Source organism: Hyposmocoma kahamanoa, unplaced genomic scaffold (assembly GCF_003589595.1).
Source record: "Hyposmocoma kahamanoa isolate Upper Pololo Valley unplaced genomic scaffold, ASM358959v1 148, whole genome shotgun sequence".
Classification (NCBI taxonomy): Eukaryota; Metazoa; Arthropoda; class Insecta; order Lepidoptera; family Cosmopterigidae; genus Hyposmocoma; species Hyposmocoma kahamanoa.
In genome coordinates, this window is record NW_020653526.1 from 480,125 (window position 1) to 507,807 (window position 27,683).

The 27,683-nt window shown below is 33.3% G+C and overlaps 1 protein-coding gene across 1 annotated transcript in view; it reads left to right on the forward strand.

Annotated features, from left to right (window-relative positions):
• LOC113240541 (serine/threonine-protein kinase 10) overlaps positions 1-9,053 on the forward strand; it is a 47,609-nt gene extending 38,556 nt beyond the window's left edge. Inside the window, exons 22-25 of the mRNA XM_026477877.1 lie at positions 61-229; positions 1,977-2,072; positions 3,456-3,599; positions 7,468-9,053. Of these exons, the coding sequence (XP_026333662.1) occupies positions 61-229; positions 1,977-2,072; positions 3,456-3,599; positions 7,468-8,364 (1,306 nt within the window). The 3' untranslated portion in view covers positions 8,365-9,053. The remainder of the gene's footprint in view (positions 1-60; positions 230-1,976; positions 2,073-3,455; positions 3,600-7,467) is intronic.
• The last annotated feature ends 18,630 nt before the right edge of the window (positions 9,054-27,683 follow it).

Below are 27,683 nucleotides of genomic sequence, written 5' to 3' on the forward strand. Positions count from 1 at the left end.
GGGCATTTAATCTGGCCCTAATCCTAAGTACAAAATTAATACCTCCCTGTTTCTATTCAGGAAAAACGCGCGCAAAGAAGAGGAGCTCGCGAAGCAACAAGCGATAGGGAAGCGGTCGTTGCCGAAACGGATACGAGCGGAGCAGAAAGCCAGGGAGATGATGTTCAGGGAGTCGCTGAGAATCAGCGCACCGCCTACCCATGAAGAGGAGAGGGAAAGGCTAAAGAAGGTACGGTGAACACTTCTCTAACGGCGCACCCGTTAACCCGTTCTCGTTTTGCAGAAAGAGCGAAAGCACCATTTCGTAAAAATTTTCTGTGATTGTCGTTTTTGTGTTTAACGATTATTTTAAAATATTTACGTCCTATTTTAACATTCAATTTTGGTTTCAATTATGTTCAAGTTGTAAAATTGATTTTAAAACAGAACGGAAATATTTTAATTACCTCGCTCAACATAATTTTGCGGCAGGTATCAGTGGCGAGGCATGAAAATTATCCTTTAGCAACATTGACAAGTCAATGCAGTACAATTATAAATTTAACAGCTGGAAACTAAAATAAAAGAAGAAGAATAGGTTTAACTTATTGACGAAACAAAAAACACTAACTTTAACAAAAATTTATTTTCCTGTTAAAAAGGCACCTTGGTGACACTTAAATACAACACTTAATTAGCACACGAGATACTAGTTCAATTCATTTCACAGGTTAACTTATTCTACACATAAAATAACTATAGTTTTTAAAGTAATTTTCTACTACTGCCTATCGCGAACTCACTAATGTTAAGTCTTGCTATTTTAGTTACCTACGAATTACCATTGACCTTCTTACACTACATGACATTCTTTACGTAGTCATATTAAAAAGAAACAAGTATTAATTTACTATTATAATAATTTTGTTCCATTATTTTTAAGAAAGTTTTACACCTGGAAACGATTATTATAAATTAAACGGTAATTTGTTGTAATAAGGTTTAAAGGAGCTGTTCCTTTAGTGGTACTAAAAGAAATGGAAAATTTAACCAGGCTGTTAGTTGGTTTTTTGTAAAGAGCTCTCAAAATCTAGAAAGTCTGAATTAAAAACAAAATTATTTTTGACCTGCAATTTCCAGAAAAACGTTAGGGATTTTTAATACTATGTAAAATAAAACGGAACGCAATCCCACGAAACGGAACGGATTTTTATGTAATTTTTTGGCGAATTGGCCAGTGGCCAATGTCAAAAAAATATTGACAGATCAGATGTCAAAGTCATTCTTGTTTGCAATTTAATTAGCCAATTAGAATAATGATTTTGATTTTGAGAAGTGTTGAAGCTTTCTGGATTTTTTTCGATATCGCAGTGTTGCTGGAATTAGTTAAACATATTAACCACACTTTTGTTTTAAATAAATAAAAAATACAAGTCACAATAATTTCTTTAATTTTTTTGCTAAGCACTTTATTTAAACTTATATGTAGCAAAAAAATTTAAGCTGGTTAAATTTTTCTGGGAATAAAGTACCAAGCTCCATATTAATTCGGTACCAAGTCCTTTACGTGATCGCTGTTCGACTAGAAGCCGTTTAATTCCGGCTTCTCGGCCGCCATTTCTTTAGACGTTATAAAAAGGATTTCTGCGAATGTGTGCGTGTTTTGATGAGAGCGCGTATATTTCATGAATGAAATAGAACTCGCAGATCCGCCGGCTTTCCTCGCGCTGATTGGTTGAGGTGCATCAGGACTAGTTATTTATTAGTGAACATTTTGAATATGTTTCTTAAGTGGTGGGGATGCGCGCTGTTTAGTACAATATTTTGGCAATACGCGGACAATTTTAGGCAAGCAGGTGGGAATCGAGTTATATGGACGCCTCGCCACCGGCAGGTATACAGCTGTGGTCCAGTACACGGGCTAGTTATGCACAGCAAGAAAACCGTACCATCTTACATGAATGATTATAACGTTATGCTATTTCATCTTTGTTTAGTTCCAAGAGAACGAGAAACGACGATACAAAGCGGAGCAACAACGGCTCGCCACCAAACACGCGAAGGCTCGTGAGGAGCTTAAAGCTGCAGGAGAGGTAAGACTTTAACCACCTGGAGAGTGACTGCAGATACCTTATCGTTATGATACCTAATTAATAAAGGAGCTTGTGTCCAAGCAGTATGAACGAAATGGCGGTTGTTGTGCCTGCACCTGTAAAGTTTCCCGAAGTATTAGATCCCACAGCTGGGCACAGGTCTAAGAAGAAGGATAGGAAGGGAAAAAGACATTACCTTATTAAAACAAGAAACTACAAAGTTTGTCATTTAAAATAGGAAGAAAAATTTGTCACGGTAAATTTGTTTTACTTTTTCTATTATACATTCTCTTTCATTCTTTAGTCATTTATTTTATCCTGTAATTGTTTGAGGAAAGCACAATATACAGGGTTATTTTTAAAATGCCAATAACCTCGCAGGACTGTATTACTGACGTCATAAACTATGTACTAAACACAAACTACATAACTACCTTTGTTCCATGACTTTTAATAATTCATTATTTAACTGCCTCCGTGTCCGAAGGGGTACCTTGCCGGACTGCCACGCAGAGGTCCCAGGTTCGATTCCCGGGCCGGGAGAAATATTTGTATGGCCTACATTGATTTCTCTCGTGAGTTTGGGTGTAATTTGTGGTTGTCTATGTGTGTGTCCATGGCACCCGCGATACAGGGTTTCCCTAGTGCGGGGCTATGTTGAGTGTGTGCGTTATACTTAAATTTAGAGCTCAAAACTAAAATAAGCAATGTGGTAGTTAATAGGGACTTCGTTTTTATTTAACTGCACTTATTACTGTAAAAGATCATTTCGTATTTATGAATTAATAAATAAATTTCATTCTAATTGATAATCCAAATAATACAACTTTTAGTCTGTTCCAATCCATTTTGAACAAAAAGTAAACAAACCTGTTTGTTTAAAATTCTAAAGCAATTACTCAGTAAGTAAATCGAATAAGTAACACTTTCACGTATATTTCGAAGATTTCGACTTGATATCTCATCATTTTTTCCAACAATATTCATTTGAATAACATCGTAAAATCGTATTTGAAGAAATGGTAGTTTAGAAGTGAGGTTATTATTCATCTATACTTGTATGACTTGCCTATGGTTGCATTGTGCTATTCGAAAAAAAACATTCGGTTCAATCAATTAAAGTTTAGTAATCGATTATTAAATCGAACATTTCAATCGCAATCGAACTAGTACCTAAGTGTAAGTATTTGAAGGAGGATTTAAATTGAAATTTTAAATATGCTTATATAAGGTTATATACGTAAAACCTCTAGTATCACTCAATTGAACTTTACTAATTTGTTCAAAATGGATTGAAACGAAGTATAGATTCTAGCTTATTCTCGTCCGGCTATACCTAACTTCCCGGCTTCTGCAATAATATATTATATCATTACCATCCAGGCGTTGCTTCGCGAACTGGAGCAGTACCAGAACGAGAAACGCAAGGCGCTCCAGAACCACGAGATGGCTAAAACCAAAGCTATAGAAGAGCGCTGCAGTATGGAGATCAAAGAGTGGAGGGCAACCCTCGGAGACAGGAAGATGGTGAGTTTTAACGTTAACAGATTTGTTAGTAAGAGTTTTGTTGTGGGGTTGTTCTTATTTGCAAAACGACACCTTTGAACACTTTAATTTTTGATCATTTTGTGTTTAATGTAAACAGCCTTATTACAATTATGTCCCCGAATTTTGTGAAAAAAAGATAGTAGCTTAAAAAAGAAAGTTTACTAGCAGTAGAGTTCCATGTGATTTTTTTATAATATCAAGTGACGGGACGAACAAGCCATGCGCCTGATGGTAAACTACACGCCTGTCCATGACAATTGCAGTGCCACTTATAGCTTTAAATCGCAAAGATATGACGGGCATTGCCACTGCGCCTGTCACCCTGACACATAAGTTGACATGACCCATGTGCCTGTAATTTCTCAAGCATAACCATTTATAACCGAAACTCGGTAATGCTGGCATTACTGCTTAGCGACAGAAAGAGGTAAGGTGACAGTCCCATTCACGAGTAGCTCTACTCAAGCTAGAGTTCGTCCTGGGTAGTACTTTGCCACCTTACCTATTTCTGCCGCCAAGCAGTAATGTGTGCATTATTGTGTTCCGGTTTTGAAGGGTAAGGGTGCTGGTGAAATTGCAGGCACATGGGACATGTCAATTTATGTCTCAGGGTGACGGGCGCATTGGCAGTGCCCCAAGATCCTTGTGAGTTAATCTCTGAATGGCACTGCAACTGTTATGGGTAGGCGTGCCGCTTACCATCACGCGCACGACTTGTTCGTCCCGGCACTTGGTATTAGAAAAAAAAACAGCACCAGAAATGACCAAAAAAATCGAAAAGACACTGCGCTCCTACGAGTGTAGGTTAATTGTTCAATGTTTTGCATTCTATTTTGTGTTATTCTGCGAGAAGGACGACCCCAGCGATGTTAAATATTTTCATATTATTTCAACGACATTTAGAATAAAAATGATATGTTTTAATTAAGAATGCATGACAATGAAACTAATGACTTTGCATGAGCATGTATGTGTGCTTTCGACTAACGGTGATGGATGGTTTCAGATATACTTCTTTGTATATATACCGATAAGGTAGAGTTTTTGTTCACTTTCAGGTGTTACGTTTAGATTTTAATTAGGAATGTTTGTTAGGAATGTACGTTTCAAGTGGGTTGTTAAGACGGAATTTACACATGCGATACTAGAGTTGATAACTTTCAAAACATTCTTTGTCTATATGAGCTCGAAATGGTCTAAGATATCTGAACTTTTCACAATATTTCTTTAAAATTCTTCTCAAAAATTAGTGAAATTACGTCTAGTTTTCACTGAAGAGGCTGATAAGCTAAGGGAATCGATAACATACGTACGAGTACTACAATATCAATTACATATAGATATAGGTAACAGTACATTAGTAGGAGCACGAGGATATATTTATCCTTTTAGTCCTACCAGTAGGAGCATGAGGAAATGGCCATCTATTTGTCAAGTTATATTGAAATCTGTTAAAAGAGACTACCTTTAATGGCTTCGATTGATTCCACATAACTGTGAAAGTGTTGAATCAATCTCTTTGGAAATTATAGGAATATATCATTGACTTACGAATAAATGGACGACGGGTCTAATACAAAAACCACGAAAAAAATGTCCCAAGTCAACCTATTTCAACGTAGTGACATGTAAAGGAATATGAAAAAGCTAAAACGTTGAATTTAAATTGTAATGTCATCGTAGTACTGTCTAATTTTGCATGCTTCGCTGTCAGTCGAACAAACTAAGACTAAAGCGTGAATGACGCTCTGTATACGATTTTAACGCCCTATAAGTTCGGACACTTTTTAGCGCGGACCCGACGTCCATATATTTGTAAGTCAATGGAATATATAGTAAAAATGAGAAACACTGATTACTAACTATACGGTGTGAAAACAGGATTAATAAAAATTTTGACGATAGAAAGAAAAGACGAACTTACCTCCAAATTTTACAGGAAAACCGTTGTATTGAATTGGTACTTTACATATACTAATGATTTTTTTATATCACCTGAAGTAAATAGAACACGTATACCATACGATATACATTTTTCAAATGTCGTTTGTAAAAAAATAAATTGTGAAATAAAGCCATAGAGTCCCTGTCGCTCGACCCTAGCAAAATGAACCGTATTAGTACGGGAGATATTTAAATTCGAGCTGACGCAGTATCGACTCTTAACGGAGAGTGGGTGAAATTCAGTAAACCGGATTCATCCCCTAGTTTGCCGCCCTTACAGGTGGAATATTTTCTTCAAATTTGTATGGGACCACTATTGAGGTACCCCTATTGCACCAAAAAAAAAAAAATAGTCATCGAAATCAGTTCACAAATAACGGAGTGACTATAGTCTGTTCCAATCCATTTTGAACAAAAAGTAAACAAACCTGTTTGGTTTAAAATTCTAAAGCAATCACTCATTAAATCGAATAAGTAACACTTTCATGTACATTTCGAAGATTTCGACTTGATACATCATCACTTTTTCCAACAATATTCATTTGAATAACATCATAAAATCGTATTTGAAAAATGGTAGTCCAAAAGTGAGGTTATTATTCATCTATACTTAGTATGACTTGCCTATGGTTGCATAGTGCTGTTCGTAAAATAACATTAGATTCAATCAATTAAAGTTTAGTAATCGATTATTATTTCAATCGTAATCGAACTAGTATCTAAGTGTAAGGATTTGAAGGAGTTTAAATTGAAATTTTAAATATGCTTATATAGGTTATATAAGGAAAACCGCTAGTATGACTCAATTGAACAAAACGATTCATTTAATGAATTAATCGATTTGTAGTTGGCGTTACAATTGGCCATCACTAAACCGTCTATGATCGGGTCAGTGACTTGTTTGTTTACTTTTTGTTCAAAATAGATTGAAACGAAGTATAGAAAGTAGTTCGATTTTTCTAAAGTTTTATCCCATGAGATTCTGGTACACCTATAACATACTTAATTCCTTTTTGCCATTATTATTACAATTACAGTCAATGAGGCACCATATTGCTACTGAGCTATTGTATCATTGCCATAAAGTTATTTTTTTAATAAGTGTTCAGATATTTTTGGGCATGTGAAGCTAATATAAAATCTTTTTGATTACTGAGTCTCAGGCTTATTATTAGAGCTCGGTGCTATTAGAAAAGCGAGCAAACTTGAATGTAAAATAATTAGAAAAGTGTAAATTCCGTCAACAACTTAATTAAAATGGTTATCACTAATTACAGATTTTTTACCACGATATGAGTGTCTAATTTTCCAACATTTAAAATGAAAAGAATTTTTACCGTTGTTAGAAACCTGTTATTCTACTTTATCCAACCATTTATGTTACTTTTAACATAAGTATCCCTATTTTTTTTTTGTTAATGACAGGAAAGTATAGACCAAAAAAAATCTTTTTAGTTCCTATATTTATCGAGCCGACAGATTATTCAAGTTGATTTATCTGTTGTTTTGGTACTAGTATGCAACAAATTATAAGTAATCATACGAAATTCTAATTGTTCACTATAATTAATCGTCGGGTTCTTCTCCATATGAACTGGAATAATCACTTGAAACCTCGGTAACAGTAACTATTAATTCATTTTGAATGTGAACTCGCTCACATTCACCATTAAAACTTGTTCATAAATATAGTCGATTGTTATATATAACGGCTAAATCGGTAACGTGTTAGGACATCACTAATTGATTAGTAATTGAGCTGTCAAAAGTACAATAAATGGTTCGACGGAATTTAGTGATAATCATTTAGCAAATAACCACGAAAGTCTTGAAATCAAGAATTATATGTCTGTGCCGTTCCTCAACCCGATAACATCGAAATAACTAGACACACCTTTCTCAGCACCTGATACAGCAGTTCGAAACGCAATTAAACGACCACGAGAAGAAATTCGGACTACCAATTCTCGACCGTAGCGTTTACCTAGACGCGCCATGGCCCAAGAACATCTTACAACATGTCTTGTCCGCCTACCATCAAAGAAATTCGTTCATGGGGTCATTGTCCCGGTCAAGAACCAGCCTTAATCTATTAACCACTTCTAAGACGCCAGACATGGAACGTCGTAGAAGTATAAGTCCTTCGAACAGAGCGAATTCTGCCTTGTCAAATAGATCATCAAAAAGAGGGAAACTGACCAAAGGATCCCGATACGCTTCAACGTCTAACTTGAAACAGGTTTCGGATAAGATTTCCGGCTTTTCAGTCTTCAGTGGTTCGGACGAAATGCGACGAGAACCAATCATGGCTTATGGCAACGATATTCCGACGGAATTGCGTCGGAATGCTAAGAACATTGAAGAGGAACCGAGAAAAAACCTAGACCGATCCAAACGTATACAAAAAGAGGTCAATGACAAACGTCTAAACAGACAAAGCATGTCAGCGCAGTTGCTTAAAACTACTGAAAATATTCCACCTATGAAACGAAGTATTTCGCAACAAAGTTTAAAGCAAGACGTTGCCTTAGAAGCGGTAATGATCGATCTACCGTCTATAGAAGGGAACAAGTATGATACTATGAAAAGTACAAGTACGTTCGCGACAACAAGTTCGCAAGACTCTGACATCGATATTGACGGCATAATGTCCCAACACTTCAGCAGATGGGGTCCTATACGCGGGTCGAATAGTTACTCGGGCTCAAATGACATTCCAGTCAGCCAATTGTCGACATTAAACATAAGGAAGTCCATTATGTCGAATAAATCTAATAACAATGAGGATTCTGTGGTGTAAAACTTTTAAAAATGCAGAACTTTTCTTTTAACTTTTAATACTGTGTTGGTTTTGTTACGTACATTCACTAATGCGTATTTTAAAATTGCGCTCCGAGTCGACACTAAAAATTATGTTGTCAGAATGTCGGTCAGGTAAACAGACTTCCAATTCTTTAAAAGAAACGTTTTTAATACAATTTGCGGAAATAAGGGAGTTAATTTGTCTAAAGTATGAAGGTTTTCTTAGTATGGACATGCCCATTTCGTCATTAACACATATAGAATTTATTTTTTTTACTGTTATTTTCTAAACATTTCAAAAAGTAGGTTGACTCATGTTTATTTTTTAAATGGCTAAAGTATTTTTAAGTACGTAAGTACCTTATAATACAACTACGATATCGACTGTCAACTGGCAACAATGCCAAGTAAGTGCTTAATACGAAAATATAATAATGAATAATATCAATTTGTCGCCAATATAGGTATAGTTGAAGAAATATTATTTGCACCGATGAATGTTTTCGCTTGGAACTGCTGATTCTTTCTATTACAAATCATCAAGTTCAGAGTAAAGTGCCAATGCGTACAAGTGTTTAGACTAGTTGTTTGCAGTATACAGATGGCACGTACGTCATCGAGACGGCTCACTCTTTTGTCCTATTGTACTATAAAGATCAAAGGATAAGATGAATCGGTGCAAATAATATTTCGTTAACTATACTCAAATTTCAATAAATAATGCGCATGTCGATGCCTTACTTTCTCTAACTCGTATCTTATAAAGAATGATTATTCAGGGGGTGGTAAACTTTTTATATTTATTTTTAATTTATCGAGTTCTTAGGTTTTCGCGATTGTTACACTTAGGTAATTAAACTAATTTTCCGGATTTAAATCGCGTATATTTGTTTTTTCAAACAAACCGACGTTCCGGGTCCTTTACAGGTCCCATGGTCACGGTTGACTGAGGTGGTACAGTCTTCAACCAGTTATGTCTAATATTGATGCAAACCACCCTATTTTTTCACTATAGTTACAATAGTTATTAATTAAATACCTTATTTTTAATTTTACAAAGAAAACATTCCAATTGACGCTATATTAAGTTTTACAAATTATTTTATTGAATGAATTTTTATTAAGTTCAACTTATTATTAATTATTAATAGAAATTAGAATAAACTAAAACATATTAATTAGTATAATAGTTTCATTTCCTATATTTTTAATTTGTTATCAAGGGGGTTAATTTGGATGCACTACTTTAAGAATAGGCAAAAAAGTCTGTGGGTGAATATGAAGGAAATGTTATTTGGAATTAGCCTGCAACATTTGTATATACAATACATTATTTGCATTTCAGTAACTTTGTGCTTTAAGCTACGAGTTTGTGAAAGTAAGGCGATGATATTCAAATATGATCAGTTCCGAGAAGTTCCGGGATTTGTAGACGGGAATGTCCATATTATTCTTTAGTTTAGCTAAATTAACTCTGATTACTGGAAATAATACATGAATTAGTCCCATTTTTCTTTGTCATGTCTATATAATCAAATGACATGATTCACATGGTAAAATATAAGTAACTATGGAGTGGCAAGGCTAGCGAAATACCATGGTTCCTGAGGTTAAGGGATCTTAACTGGGGGCTTATAAAGACTACGTGACAATGGCGAAGATAAATATTTGTAGTCACCATCATTCTAGCGCACCGCTCATGGAAGAAATCATAAATGGAATTACGTCAGACATGTTTATTGCCCTATTAGATACAGAATTGGAGAGTATGTGGGTAATGATTTTCTGTATCTGACTTCTAGTTGGAGATCAATGGAGCGATAAAAATGTTTGACGTAATTCCACTTATGTCACACTCCGATGAGGGGTGCGATATGGCCAGATTAAGGGCGCGTTTCCATTTTTCTTTATCGTTGGACGACTGTCGTGCCTAACCTGTGCCCATATCACGATTGTCTGTCGAGACTGTGTCCTGGACGTTTGTTTTAGCGTTGAACGACTGTCGTGTTTAGCTGTTCCCACTAGGTCGTGATAACAATTTATCGGTTCACGGCAGCCGCGTTGTCGTATGCACGACAGAATCGTTTGATGTTCCGATTATCTGTCGTTACATTTTTTCGTGACGTTTTATTTATCGTCTGACGTCTGTTGTAGTAATGTCAAAAAAGCCGTGAACGGCAGTTAATCGTGTCGTACTATATCGCACCCCTCATGAAAGAATGGCATAAGTGGAGTTACGTCTAATATGTTTATTGCTCCAATAGATACAGAAAAATGTAACTCACATCCACTCCTATTCTTGTAACTCTAGCGACTAATATTGTTGATAATAAATAAAATGAAAAAGCCTTTATTCACTGATTACTTCTAAATTAATTTTAAGTCTAACCTAATGCTAACATCAGCATCGGTTCTGGTTCTAATCAGGTTGTCCTCCTCCATATTTTTCCATAAGCAAGCAATATTGTAGATAGAGAACAATAAACATGTTTGACGTAGCTCCACTTATGCCAGTCTTCCACGAACAGTGCGACACGTAAACAACTATTTTTAAATATACACGCCACCACACTTTAAACTGCACGACTATCTGTCGTCACGACATAATGGGGCCGCGCCCTGGGACTAAAAAATGGAAAGCTTATTCATGGTCTTCCATAATAAAATCGCTTGCCTTTACACTAGTAAAAGCTGTCATTAAGAACCTCGCCATTTTGCACAATTAGAGACTGCTAATTTGTTGTACTGGCTACTTTTTGTGGCCCTAGTATCAAAAGCCAACTAGTTACCAACGGCGCGCTTTATAAGTTTTTATTAAAATTTGCCGTTTAATTTTCATATCTCAATACATTTTTTATACCTTATATTAAAATCTTTATGCTTCCTAAAATTAAAAACAACTTGCTGCTAATTAATAAAAGAAATATCGCAACATCGTGAATTGTTAAATAAGTTTAAAAAAATTAAAATATTATTATCAATAATAAGAATATTAAGTCTTATTAAAAAATAATAAATTAAAAAAATACATCGATTTTATACCAAACTATTGATTGTTTGGTAATTTACGTCACAAACATTGGCCATAATTAATTAGTTAGTAATTAAACTAAAAAAAAATATTAATTATAAAATATAATTACAATAAGTTTATTGCCAAATTGCTTTGCTTCCATTTTTAGAAATATGATAAATGACACTCAAGTCCTTAGATGCTTAACTTTCAGATCTTTATCGTGTACTTTAGACTCAGTTTCAACAAGACAAGAGCTAAAATTCTTTCCTAGAATAGATCTGGGAAATCAAATTTCAGATTGATGTAAATTATGAAACGCAACATTGAAAAAACTGAACCAAATACGTTGACACTTGGCAACATTATTTTTCGTAAAAAACATTAGCAGCAGTAAATTTGTTGCCTCTAACTAAAATTCCGACTGTAGAATTTTTTGAAAAAATCATTATTTTCACTTCTTATTTACTCAATGACATAGATTCAAAATAAGAGTACCTATTTTGTTATTTGTTGAGAAGTAACAGGAATATTATAGTAATTTTTTAATTATATTTACGTCTATAATGTATTTTATGTAATAACAAACGTGCCTGAAAATGCCTTACATGTTTCTAGCTCATAGATATTTATCAAAGTTAAACTTTAATTAGTCTAAGATTTAAAAATTTTAATTTCAATCTTTTGAAAATTAAACTAGTGTAGTCGTAATAAGTTTTAATTAAAAAATGAGGCTTTTTATGTAATGTTGATTCATGATACCGCAATTATTAATATATTGATCCATAGCGTTCCGGATAGTGCTTCGGAGTTTATTTCTTTACTCTGGTACGCAAAAGGGAATACCCCAGTTTGAGACCAGCAGCTTGATTTTGATTGGCTCTCCCGATCAGAAACTGCGTGTCTTCGGAATCGAAAGTTTTGACATTTAACAATAGAACATTTTTGACATTGAACAATAATTGATTTACCTCACAAATTAGAAAGATATAGTAGGGGAATCAGGTTTATCTTCTCGCTCAGAAATCCATCTGATTTCGAGACTACCCGATCGGCTCGCTTCCGATTTTGAATTAAAATCAGCAAGCAGGGCTCCAATTTCGATAAGTTTCTTCAAACCATTGGTCATTGCAATTCCATTCAGTGTGAGATTACATTGCAATTATCACAATGTGAGTGAATATCAATAGAATGTCATTGGAATGGCAGTGATAGCATTCATTCATTCGTTCAATCTTAACAAAGTCACAAATTCATTTAGGGGCAATGTATTTCTAGGTATATAAGCTTCTATAATCAGATTCCGATTGATATTCAAAATTTGCCATTTACGAGATTTGAAATTATAATTTAAAAGTATATTATACAGTTTCTGCTTACGTGGATGACAAAATGATGATTGAAATAAATATCTATTAAAAATATCTATGAGAAATCTATGAAAGTATTTCGTCACCCCGTTAGATACCTTTATAGCTACCAGCCTCCAGCAGCTTTCTTACAGCAGACTTCTCATAGATGGCGCTACGGCTAAAAAGTCGATGAAAAACCAAATACAATGACACGACAACAAGAACATAGAAAAATTCGTGAAGTCCGCTGATTCGTTCCGTGGCTGAGCTGGTATAGCGTCTGGCACGGTATGCTAGAAGACGTCGGTTCGAATCCGACCGGATCGAAGGAATTTTTTCTGAGTGTTCGATCTTTGTATTAATAATTATAACAAACTGGTGGAGTAATTTTACAAAAATAATTGAATATGAATTCAATAAAAAATTAAATACAATGAATGAACCCCATTTATTTATTTTAAAAATATCAAGTCGCAGAACTATATTACTAGCATTATAAACATATTTTTGTTCCATAACTTAATTGTTCATTAGATTACTTTCGTACAAAAATAGAAATGTTTGAACAGATCGCTTTAAATAGTGACAACTCTGTGCAATAGTAAAAGAAAGCACCGACCACCAACATCATTTTTATAAATGACAGCACGCAGGAGGCGTCGCCAAGAATCTTAGAGCGTGGAAAAAATACAGATGTAAAAAGTGTTAGAGAGTACGAGAAAACTTAATCCGCCGTCTGCTAAGCAAAACGCGACTAAGTGGCAAGTGGTCAAATATCTGTTTGAAATAGCATAAAATAGAGCTCAAAATTCTCTATTTAAAAACAATTAAAACTTCTAATATTGTAACAAATGTATGCCTCCAAATAAAGAAAAAAAAAACAATGTCTACCTACTTATACCATTTTTTTTTAATATTTTGTGCTAGTTCGTTCGTAGCAGAAAAGTGAATGGCATCGAGACAAACCCAAGTAGGATTTAACGGTGCTTTACAATATTTATGTATCATTTTTTTTTAAAACAATAAAATAAATAAATAAAAATTTAAATGTCCGACAGATATATAGGAACTTATGCGTAGCTAATATAATATTAAAAAAACTTTAAAAAAATTTCAGTATTATAAAAATGGTTTACGGTTTTTTTTTCAGATATCGTAGCATTATTTTGTCGAACTCTTATCTTAAACCACAAAGTTACTGTGCAAAAAATGGATTGTATATACAATTTTTACAGGCTGATTTCACTTAAAACTTTCATTCTTAAAGTTACGCATCCAAATTAACACCCTCAATAAGAAATTTAAAATAAATAGAAAGTTTTGCGATCTCCTAAATAATTACTCTAAGATACTAGAAAGTAAATCAATATCTCAAATAATGATTTTGTCACATAGCCGCGTTTTAGTTATTACGGCAATAATAGTTTGTTTTTGGTAAATTGTGAAAAATCATGGAACAAAAGTTTTTGTTTGTGATGTTAGTTATGTAGTGTGGCGAAGTTGTTTGTAATTTACAATTAACCCTGTATAAATTATTTATCTACATCACTGCTTATTACTTAACGATTTAATTAAGTAAAAAAAAAAGAAATCCACTTCCAAAAAACAATAATTCCATCTTTACAATTTAGTATTTAATTAAATTAGTAGCCTTTGTACTTTAGTGTAGCTATCAAAGAACGCCATAAGAATTTTGAATTGTATATTTTGCGAATTGAAACAATGAAAATTGGCGCTTTATCATACTGACAACAACTATTGTGAAGTCTTTAATTTTATTAAATATTAGTAATAATATTAAAATTAAAATGTTGAAAATTTTTTTGAAAAATCTTTTTATCTTTAGTTTTTAATTATTACTTGTAAGATTGTCTTAATTTGTATTTTTTTTGTTTTATTTATGAATAATAAATATGTGAATTATTAACATTTATTATATAAATTATGTGTGATTTTGTTACAAGAGAAATACGAAAGATAATTATCAAAGTAACTACTATAGAACACTGTCTTGAGGCAGAAAACTACTGATAAAATATTCAAGTAAGGATTATTAAAGGTGCTTTTAGATTCGCTCGATATTTTGACTAACGAGATGTGCGATCAACCAAAACGTGTAATTGTGTAACTAACACACGAACGACATTGTGATTTTTGTCGATCGACATTGGGATTTAAATATAGGCGCATTTGTAAATCATTAGATTTTAACCTTGATATTTAAATTAAAATTTGTAATTTCACCAGCGCCTTTATTTTTCAAAACCGGAACGCGGTAATGCTCACTTTACCGCTCGGCGGCAATTTTTACCTCAGAGCGTTGTAAAGAGGCTCTTAATTAAGCATTTAAAATGAATGTTAAGGGTAAATATGTTAAATAAAAAAAAAAAAACGACGATAGGACTTAGTCTTTTACAATTGCGTGATTTTTAGCGTTCCAAAAACATCTAAATTCCAATATATAGAATTAGGTCTGTTAAATCTCACTTACATATATTGATAATTAAAAAAAACACACAATGTCGAGCGACAATAACGATCTCCAAAAATCGAGCCAGTGTGTAGGCATCTTATGTTCCACTAATCTATATCGGCCTAAGGGTCCATCGTTAGGCCGATATAGATCATTGTAGGCATCATCATTTTGACGACAGTTTTGGGCAGTATAACATTGTGGCACGTAATTTATGTAAATTGTAAAAATAGATTACTTGGTACTTGGTACTTGGTGCAACGGGCTGGTATCCGCAACTCGACGACAAAGCGCCTATTTTGCGTGTGGAAAATAGATTATTGTTAATATTAAAAACAAAAATGTATGTAAATTAATTATAATAGACATGTAAATAAAACGTTGTGTTCCTATTTCTTTTTATTTATTGCATGGTGTTGGTGGCATTTTGCGCTTTATTTTGGTGGCCATAAAGATGTTTATTTATTGCACGGAATAGTTTTATAGTTCAATTTGAAAGGTGTTTTTATGTTGAACCGATCAGAAATCTCTTATTCTTCAAAAAGCGAGTACAAAGGCTGACAATACATAGTTTAAATGTATCGTAAATTGTATAGAAAAATGAATTAACTTTGCTCTACCATTATGATTATTTTGCGACTGAAATATTTGAATCCAAGGACATGAAAAAAAAAACCGTATTGTTGCGAAATGTTTTTGGCTACGGAGTTTCAAAATGGCCACCATAAATATTAACAATTTTCCGCAAAAACGTGTCAGAAAATTAAACTCTTGAAGGGAAATTACAATGTAAGATTCGACAGTATAGCCAATTAGAAGCATTAGCTTGCACCGAAGGACGGAAAATTTATACAATAGTTGCAAAAATATTAAAAAAAATACTGTATGGATCTTACTGCGTATAATGTAGTTAATTACAAGTATACAAGTAATCGTCAGGATGGCTGGTCGCCTGTCGCATCTGGCACTGAGTGTACATTCAAGAATTGCTATACCTACCTTTTCCAAATAATTGCTGCTTTGATATATTCTGAGAAATTAAAGAAAATAATTGACCAGCCATTCTGACGTCAGGATGGCTGGTCGCCACTTTGTTCAGCATGAAGGGAGCAGATTTTCCAGAAGTATGTAGTACCAATAATTGCTACCTATTTGCCACTTTCACGAATTAAAGGTCTACGTATACCTTTTTTTTAAGTCTACACGTCGGTGAAGTAAGTTCACAATTCTTGGAACACGTGTGAAGGCCCCAGCCCGCATTGGAGTTGTGTGGCAACTAAGACCTGAACCCTGGAACCCCGTGCCCAGTAGTGGGAATTTTTTATATATTTATTGAACCATACTATAAACCTGTATAAACCGCTTACTGTTTATAACTGCCGAAATGAAAAAATAATATACTGCGACTAAAAAGCATGAATTCAATGTGCATGATTATGCTTTCTCATATTATTAAGTATACGATATACTAAGTGGCGATTCTGGTGAATTTTTACTTCTAAGCTAAATTGACTTGTTTGAAACAGAGGCTGCCAAACTTTTTGTCTCAGGCCACGTGTTAATTTTTTCTGTTTTGTATATATTTGGCTTTCTAATATCGATTTTTTTACAAATTCATCAACTTCAATTTATAATTAGAACTTAGTGCAATAAATGGCTCATTTTGATAGGTTTAACTGTAGAGTGAGAAACTTGTTGTAATGTTGCCTATATAAAATAATTGAATGTTGCACTACTTTCTAAGACTTTCAATTTTAGTTTAGTTTTAATGATTCACCGAATCATCACCGTATTACTCTCTTAATTTCAAAAACTACTGCAACTGATCGAAGCCAAATTTTGTTCGTCGCGGAACAATTTAACTGCGCTCTAGGTATGTGCCGCGGAAAGGATAGACACATGGAAGTGCATATTGAATTTGGGCATCCTATAGTCCTATTCAAAGTTCCCTTTTTAAAAATGGAACTTTGCTTGCAGTTTGCAGAAACAGCAGTTTTTAAATTTACAAAGAAGCAGTGATCGTAAACCATTCTGTCAACAAACTATAATTTTTTTTTTATTGAGGTTTTGGCTAAATCATCTGCCTAAACATGAATTATTAAAAGTATGTACTGAGTTTTAAATGTAACAATAATAAAGTAACTATTACATTTTGAAATATCATAAAACACTATTCACTATTCTAAAGGAGTTAAATAGAAATTGAAAATTATCCTATATAAACTTGCGTATCTTAGAAGCTCCTGTACAGTACTGAGATATGGTTTACGTTGGGGAATGTCTTGAGTTATTTTATAAAAAAATTCCGTTTAATGTTTGAAAGCTAGCAATTATAAGTCGATAAAGATACAATTTTTCTTTTTTTTTTTAGTTTATAAAAGAGAATACTACAAATCGACTCATCCGTAGAACAAAGACGTATGTGTAAGACTGTTTATTCTCAGAACATTGTACATTTCGTTCGTTGTTCAGCGCTGTGGGTATCAGATCGACTGTTGTTCGATTTTATATTTCCGAAACGAAATAAGATATAAAAATTCTGAAAACACCTATCGATTGGCCTTATTTTGAATAACGAGATTATCTATTTATCATATTTTCCCTGTATAATCACGTCATACTCTGTTCTTCGGATGAGTCGAAATAATAATTAGATAAGGGTAGTACGTATGTTTGAGAATATTGTTTCAATGTATTAATAAATGACTTAGCTTCCAAAATGACAGAATAAAATTGCACCTTCTGTATAATGCAGAAAAATACAAAGTACAGTAAAAGAGACGATGTGAAACTGTGGCCTATTCATGAATGTTATATTCCGCCATCGAAATAATTAGTGTGGCCATTGAGTTTAGCTTAGGTTATAAAAAGTAAGCATCTAACTTCACACCCTGGAAACTTCGCAGGATTGCATGGTATGTGCATTTTTTAAATTTCTACGCACTAATTTCTTGTAAATATAGCACAAATTTATTTTTGCCTTGGTTTTTTATAGGTGTTTGGTATTTTAAAGAATAAATATAGTTTTTTTAAAAGTCGTTAATTTTAGGCGCCATTTTTTTTAGGCGCCATGTTTTAATTTTTTTTTAAATGTCAACCGTTTGACGTTATTCTGCCTTTTCCCACAGGCTCTAGACGAAGAGTTCGCGGCTCAACTAGAAGAACAAGAACGTCAAGCGGCGAACGCCCGCCTGCCAGTGCCGACAAGCAATATGCCTCAACATAGCCAGGCGTTGCATTCTTCTAGAACCAGCTTAGCTTCTAGCCATTATGAATAAAACTTCAGAAGAGACCCCAAAAATGATGATTTAAAAGTGTGGAACGTTTTTATACTGGCCGCAAATGTCAATTTTTATTAAAGTAGGCGGCATTGCTACTGATGGCGCAGTTTTTCTCTCGCGCTTTCGTAAAATTTTGCGATAATCTTTATTTGAAAGTTAAAATAAAGCTTAGAAGTATACCACCAAAATTATAGAATAGGTATTTTCTATACAAATGAAACAATGAATTGGATTTATACAGCCAATGATGAGTGTATTGGATTGCGACTTAAATTTTGAAGTTGATTGATTGAGAAACGAACAAATTCGGCGGCAATATTCATTTCAACAAGTGCCAAAACGTAAATTTAACCAGTAAGTATTCTACTTTTGTAAATTAAGACATTTCGAATCTCTTTGGTGTGCGTGTGTTCAAAAGGTAATCGAAAAAAGAACGTTTGTAATTTCCATACTTTTTTAAAGCTGCATTTAAAAAAAATAGGGACTTATTAAAAAAATTCCCGCCAACGCTGTTTTGAAAATAAAAACATTAAGTACTGAAAATTGTGACTTGAAAATATGGAAATTGAATGTAAAAAAAACGGAATTGACTACTTAAATAAGGTAAAGGTGCTTGAGCTTTTTTGCAGACTGGTCAATTTGGAATCTTAACACCAAACGGTGCTTAGGTTCTCTATAGACGTTCCGGTTTAATATTAATATAAACGTATGTTCCAATTTCAGTCAATAACGCAGATTTTACTTTAACAATGAACCAGAAACTAAGATATAAGAAATCGCTTTTAGACTGCTTCACACATTAACTGCATACAGTCTATCTAGTCTGCATGAACCATAAGGCGATGTAGATCTCGTTTCACCATTTGATTACAGATTTTATTATCCTAATAACTTTATTTCGTTAAAAATGTTGGATTACATTAGTTAAGGAGGGCGCCGGGCGGTATATATGTACATGTACATATCATAACAAAAAAGAAAAAAAAAGTTTTATTTCCGAAAAGAGTGGCGTGTTTCGCAATCATAATTTTTATTGTTTCGTGGCTTTTTAGCCAATGCTCAATAAATGGATAATAATAAACAGTTTTATGAGACAGCCACTGGATCAAATGAGTTGTTTTAAACTACGTTTATATAATAAATTCGGAACGTATGTAAGAGATGTTAGGTTTAGCTTAGGAGGTAGCATTGGCAGAATGTAAAATTACTTACATCTCTTAGAAATAAAAAAGGCGCGTATTATTTTTTTGTTGAGAAAATAAACTAGCTAGAAAGGATAGAAATAGCGCAGAAATAATTATCGTTTTATGTATTAAAATGATGTTATAGCGTTTTGATATTAAAAAAAACCGCGGCCTAAAACGGTTTGTAACAAAAATGTTTCTTATTTCACAGACGAACATTTTTTTAAACTACCTAACAATTTTAACTCAATTTTGTAATGTATTAAGCAATAATTACGTACTAATTAAAGAAAATTAATAAAATTAGGTAAATTAAATTTAAAAACAACTGATATTGTGAACAATTGTAAATGGCGTATTCCATAGATTTATTAAATAATTTTAGGTTAGTTTCTTTTTTTTTTCATATGTTTATTTGCAATAAACGTCAATAAGAGGTTGAATCCGGATCTTGTGACGGACGTATAAAGAACAATACAAATATTAAATAGCTTAAATAGTGTTGTCGCAGTCAAGATCCAGAAATAACTTTTATAACCTGTAACCTAACTTCCGATTTAAGCCAGATTGGGCAAGGCCTTACGAGATAAGATTGTTTAATTTTTACCAATGGCATAATCACTGTCCTTTTGTAAATTTCATATATCGAAGAGAAAAGCAAAATGGAATCCTACGAGATGTCATTTGGTGTGACATTGACAGTGACAGAAAGATGCGATTATTGAAATTAGACAATTATGTTGATCAATTATAAATGTTAACACGTTGTAATAAAAAACAAAAAAGCATTTAACATTGAATTTGCAAAGAGAAATATCAATTGTTTTTAGTCATTACGAGGTTTTTTGAGATGTATATTTTGTACAGTTAAGGAGAAGTCGGTAGTTTTACTGACAATCTTAGTCAGTTAAGAAAATGACTGACAGTTTTTTTAGTCAGTAATGAGTAATGACTGACAATGTTGTAGATAGGTAAAACATTTTTTTTAATGTACAGTATTTTTTTTGCGTATTTTTACTGACGCGGGGCTACGTGGAAGTGTAGTTTAATTTGAGATAATGCAATATTAATTTTCTCGTATTCTTGCACTTTTTCAGTTTCTATAATAACTCTTTCTTGGAGCACCGCATTTGAAGTTGGTGTGTTATTTGTTCCACACTACACCTAAACGTTGACCGCGTGCCTACTTAACTTCTAATACATAATTTTAATTTAACCCTTATTTATTTATATAGATCACATTTCCCCCCCACACCGGTTTTGAAGCTACTAGCAAGATATTTGAATTTCATATTAAAATTGTACTAAACCTGACCACGTAAGACGAAAGACAGCCTAGTGACAGAATATCACATTCTGTCTTTCGCCTAACTTTTCTGTCAAACTTTTCATACGATGTTGTAACTGGAAAGACAGTATATCAATGCCACCGACCTGTCTTTCGCCTTGCGCGTGCTTGCTGTTGTGAATTAAGTTTGATACACATACGTGTGCACACGATAGTAGCAGTGTTGTTACTTTTCAATATTGCTTATTAGGTAGAGAAATTAAATAGAAAATTCGATATCGAGGGGAAATTAAACTATTTTTTGGGTCTAAGTCGCATATATTTGTTTTTTCAAACAAACCAACGTTTAGGGCCTTTTACCAGGCTAGACAGCCGTACACGGGACTTGTAAAAGGCTCAAAAAAAGAATATAAACTGTAGATCAATAAAAGAAGATAGTAGATAATAAGAGAGAAGATAATAAAATCAAACGTGAAATCCTGGTTATACTCGAATACATTGAAGCCGTAAAGAGGCTGTCTTTGAAGCCAGATCAGGTAAAATAACAATGCACCAATCAGCATTCTTCGATTACTGCCCAACTGGCTAACCGTATCTACTAATTTATCTCTCAAAAGTTTGTATGTAAATGTAGAGATATTACATTTACATATATAAATAAATAAACACTTGTGTAAACGGTAACAATAGCAAAACGTTGTCATATAATTATTAGAAACTGTGGGACAAGTGGCAACATTGCGACGGAAAGACAATATCAAAACCGCGGGTTGTCTTTCGTCTAATACTTAGCTAGCCTCCAGTACTAGAACACTACATCCAATGTAGATACATGACTTTATCTTGTTAGTAGCATCTAATTTTCGCCATAATCTACCCTCTAACAAAACCAAAGAACACACAAACAGAAAAACAGATTGATTGATTGATTGATTATTTAATTATAAAAAGTCACAGAAATTGAAGTCATTTTTAATTCTATTTTAATTTTTTAAGTTCTTTATTCTTAACCTTGTTTAGTTGTGCCTTAATTACTATTTTAGGTTATGGAAATATATTTTACATGTGCTGTGTAAGCACATATAAAACGTTTTGAATAGAAAACTACTTGATTTTTCTAACCTTTACCGTATTTGTCATCGTTATCCACAGTCCAACTTCATGGTGGTGATAGGCCTAACGTAGTTTCTTCCAGGATTGTTGCGATTACCGCAGCATATAGCATCCGCATCCACGGATAATCTGCTAAAAAAAAATCCGCATCTGATATTCATTGCGGATGTCCGAGTCGTCACATGACCTAAAAGGCATGCTGGAATAGTTTACAAACTTTCCAGAATAAGGTTGTAGGGCGGAGGCGAAAAAGCTGTTGGTTAAAAAATATAACTTTGATCGTATTCTACAACGATTAAGTAAAGCAGATTGATTGTTTTCGAAAAGATTAATTCTTTTGTTAATAAATGTCACAAAAACCATTGAAATAATATATTATTAAAATACCAAAGAAAATAGCTTTTTCATGTCGATAGATTCGCGTTTCTTTAAATGCATAAAACATCAAGTCTATAGCCAGAAATAGAGACGAAATGTCATTTAATTTGTTTGAAAACTATTCTGCCAAATCACCACGGTGACAACTACGCTCTGATTGGCCAGCCCGGATTCGAAACAATTGACGAGTATCGTCAATTGTTATTACTTCAAATCGACCAGTTTAACTTGAGCTTTGCTATAATGGATGAAAATTGCAAAATTACATATTTAATATTAAATTACCGATGAAATGTAATACCGTTTGTTTTGTAATTAGATGTTTTGCTATTTTTCCCTCACCACTGAATGGAACAGCCCACATTGTTAGAGTTATCTTTATTATAATAAATGCAAAATATTTTTGGAGTATGCGGAGACGTACACACAGATCTGTTGTTCGCGCTATATTATTTCAGTTTTGTAATTTGTGATTTCAGCGCAAACGAGAGTTGATATTTAAAAGTGATATAAGGCCCATTTACCTGATGATTTGCCAGGGATGGATGACTCCTATTTCGTCTCTATTTCTGGTTATATATACCTACTCCATGGCATAAAATCAGCATCTGCATCAGTAAATTATATAATATAATATTAGCATCCGCTGATATGTAAAAAACCTCCATTACCAACAACACTAGTTTGTACCACCACGATTTTGCACTAGCGCAATATCATAGTATCATAAGACAAGAAGTTTAACTCCCGCCTGTTCGGCACGTAAATGCCTACAACTCGTTGCCCCGAGTGTAGGGTTGTCACATTATTATTTTAGTTCTACTTACGGCTTGTAAAAATAATTTGAAAAAATTAAGGTCACCTTAGTATTTTCGGACTATATTGTAGTAACCTTTATCAAATGCAGTACTTTTTTTTATACCGGCACCACGGATTGAGTATCTCGATTATGGGAGTATGGTTGTGTAATAACTATAAAGTAAAATAAAAAAAAACAAATCTGAATTTAAGGCAACTTAATCAACAACCATAAATACGGCTACTATTTGACGTAATTTTATAAACACCGAGCGAACGCTTCTATTCTATAATGAATGGCGCGTGTGACGACCCTTGCAGTGCAACTCGATTGCACCGCGAGCGTATGCGAATGTGTGCGTCCGTACACAGCACGCAGCGGGCATTCACAGATAGAAGCCGCGCAGCTAAGTTTGTATACAGTTACACTACTTGTCTTATTATAATACAATATCGATACCTGTAATACACTATGCCAACTTAATTTTTAGTCGTTTTCTTTTTTTAATATGTGAAATTTTATGAAAAAATAAACAAATTATAATTATAACTTTTTTATAGAAAAAAACCGGCCTCAAACGTTCATGGAATCGCATCTATTTGCCAAGTTTTATTGAAATCGGTTATGGAAAGTGCGAAAAAACCGGATTCATGTGTGTGTGGACTGAGGGACCACATGATTTTTGCCAGTTGTAATAACTAGAATATTTAGTTACAAGTTGTAAAGTATTTTGTAAAACGCATCCTGGAATTTGTAAAGAATATATTAAAAAACTATACCACTTACGATGCGGTTCTCACGCCAAACCTTCTACTTCTGGGCAAGTATTTTTGTTAACAGAAATTTAGTAAATCTCATTTACTAAATCAAATTTTAATCATCTAATCTCAGTTATCAAAAAAACCGACCTCAAAAGTCATTCATCCCCTAGTTTGCCACCGTTAAAGGTGAGATATTTTCTTCAAATTTAAATGGGACCAATACTGAGGTAGGTACCCTCTTTTTCAACAAGAAGAATCATCAAAAACGGTTCACAAATGGCAACAAAAAATCGACTTAAAAATCTCCTTTCTTTGAAGGCGGTTAATAAACCAAATAAAAACAAATGACCGAAAAATAAAGATGGTGTCAATGGCGTAGTGTCTCTTTATCTCTTGTGTCATCATCGTTATCGATATCCTGTGTCCTGGACTTTAGTTCGTTTTCGGATTTCGCAATTCGAAACCGTTCGAAATTCGTTTGATGACGTGCATTACAATGCTTCGTGGCTCTCTGTGCAACTCATTCTGTACACAAATTTTGTCCCTTACGTAACGATTAATCTCACCGGTTTTCTACTTAACAATAATAACCTAAAAATGGCACATTTAGAAAGTCTTTTGTTTTTCTAAACGTTTATTTTTTGTAAATATTATTATGTTTTAGTTAATAGAAATAAGTTCTTTTTTTTTCGAGATTACCGCAGTATTTTGTATAGCGAGTTATTATTTTTTATTAATTATTATTTTTGGCGTAATTTGTGGAGTTAACATTGTTATTAAGGTAATGTTGTCATCACTGGTGATTTTATTTCATGATAGAAAGATAATGATAAGAGCATCGACATACATCGACGAGAAATCGATTTTAGTAGAGCGAATGTCGCCACACTACGTGCATTAAGGCCGAAGTATCTACAAGAAATTGGAATGACCCTATTTTTAATCCGCTTAAGTGGATTTTGCATCGACTAGTTTAGAATAAAATTAACTTACAGTTCCAGTCCGAATGTAACTCAATTAGTGCAAACAATTTCCTACTTTATGGCTTACAATCTAACAGCGTAAGACGAAAGGCAATGCAGTCTAATCGATAAATCTGTCTTTCCGGCTCGATGTTGCCGCTTAAACAATTATGGTCTATAGCCGGATTTTAACTCCCTAGAAGTATGTTCATATGTGGTTTCTTAATATAATATCAATATTAATTTGTTTTTTAAAAATAATGAAAATGGTAAAGTACGTAGAGACTAAATGAATGATTGTTTAGCAGATTTTTAACGTTTCTTGATTGATTCTGTTTCAGTGACTTCATTGCCAATTGCAATACAAGACATTATTTTTCAGTGTCATTAGTAACTGTCAGTTTCTTCATAATAAATTAAAAATCCGATGATAAATAATAACATTATTATTCAGACAACATATATTTTTTAAATTGTACTGGTGTTAGTCCATTTACAAAAACAATTTAGTGACTAAGGTTTATTGATCAAAGAGACTCAGTCTTTTAAGACGTTTTATAACGACTCGATTCCATTTTACAGGACTGGACTCTAAAATTAAGACTGGAGGTTCGAGTTTTTATTAATAAGACTCAGTCGTTATACTAAAAGACTTAAACGACTAAATCACTTAAACGACTTGAGTTGTTTACAAAGGACTTATACCTATTTTATATCTTATTAAACCCGAAATTTATAACTAAAAATGACGTAAGTAGTATGTAGTCAATAATCACGTTTATTTACTTATAATAAAAATCGTAAAATAAACACCTTGTGGCTAGAAATAAAATCACGCCATACGGCTCAAGATTCGCGACTCACGAGGCTATGAGGCGCCAGTCATTTTAGTCGTTTTAGTCCTATAGGCCTTTAAGCTTCCTAGGGTTAAAATAATTCGACTCGAATTAGCCTTCAGTTTTAGTCTTATGTTATGACTCAAGACTTGAGGGTTAGAAGAGGCGTTAAAAATTAGTCGAGGTTTTTTAAAAGGCCTTAAAAGACTGAGTCCCTTTCATCACTACTAAGTTTGCACAGCATTAACATTAAAAGTCGCAGGCTACTGTCTCTTACTGGCAACCCGATCCAATGGACTCCTCTGAGACTTCCATCAGAACCAGAATGAAAGATTTGATTTTAAGCAACTGTTTCTTATTTTTATTTACCTGTCAAAAATTTGACAGAGAATCACCCGGAAATATAAATGCCAACTGACAGTCAGTCAAACGTTTGACAGATAATCAGGCGGAAAGACAATATGAATGCTACTTTACTGTCTTTAGTCTTACGCGGTCAGCCTACTGGTAATTAATGCATTTTATTATTAGTTTTCAATCGAGTTCGTTCACCAGTTATGACCATGTACCAATAATAAAAAGAACCTAATAAACATAAGTTAAAATAGCCATAGCCATGTGTATGTAACAAATATTTTTTTATTATTATTATTGTCTATATTATTTTTATTATTTAGCAAAATAAATTATTGTTACAATATTACATACAAGATATAAAGAACTTAATTTGTATAAAAACATGTTTTATTTCAATGTCGCACGAGGGGGTCAATTCAGAACCTTACGATAACTCAGTTGTCGATCGATTTCTTTTCATAACATTCACAACACCTAAATCGAACGTCAAACTGTCGTACTCGAAACCGAACCAAAATGACGTCACACCCCTACGATTACTCGAATATCTCGACCAGCAAAGGCTACAAACGTTATTCAGAACACAGTTAACGAATGAAAGTTAACGAACGTCCTATTATTTACAAAGCAAGAACGTAATATGGAATCTTTTATTTTATTTATTTATTACAACTCTCACCTGTACCCAGACTGTCCAATCTACTCAATGAAATCAGTCATCATTGTGATATACGCCAAATCTCACTAAGCAAGTTTCGTGTTCTTATTCACAACAAATTGTTAAATAAGTAGATAGTATAAGTGGTCATGTGTTTTTGTATCTGTTTTCGTTTGTTTCTTTTTTACTGTTAAATGGTTAGACATTATTTATTTATTATTCTTTAATCTTAATATAGGTACTTAATTACGAGTTTTCAGTTATGGCATGAGGTGTTTACCAGTAATTAACTGTTGCACTCAGCCTTTAAACAATGTTATGTATTTCTCTAGCTGTAGTTTTAGTGTAAGCAGTTGTTGGTGAACCAATAAATAAAAATAAAATAAAAATAACTTGATTGCACACAAAACAGTACAAATGGCGGACTTAATGCCATTAGGCATTCTCTACCAGTCAACCGGAGAGCTGGGTTCAAAATAATGAACAGGGGTGCATAACGTGATAATTAAAACAGATAGGAAGAAGTTTATAAATAATTATGATATGTAGTTTAAACACAATATAAATATAGCACTAACTATACTTATATAAGCTACCTATATACACATAAATACATAATATATAATACACACACATACCTATATATATTTAATATGCATATATATAACAATGTCAGACTATAGGGATGCAGATTGAGACTCCAATATGAAATCGCGGACAAATTGCTTGAAAGCTAGTTTATTAGTTTATATTTAAATAAAGTCTGGATTTTGTTCAATTTTATTAATTTATTTTAATGCAAGACTAATGCAGTTTAATAATAATAATAATAATCATTTATTTCAAACAAAGTTCATAGCTG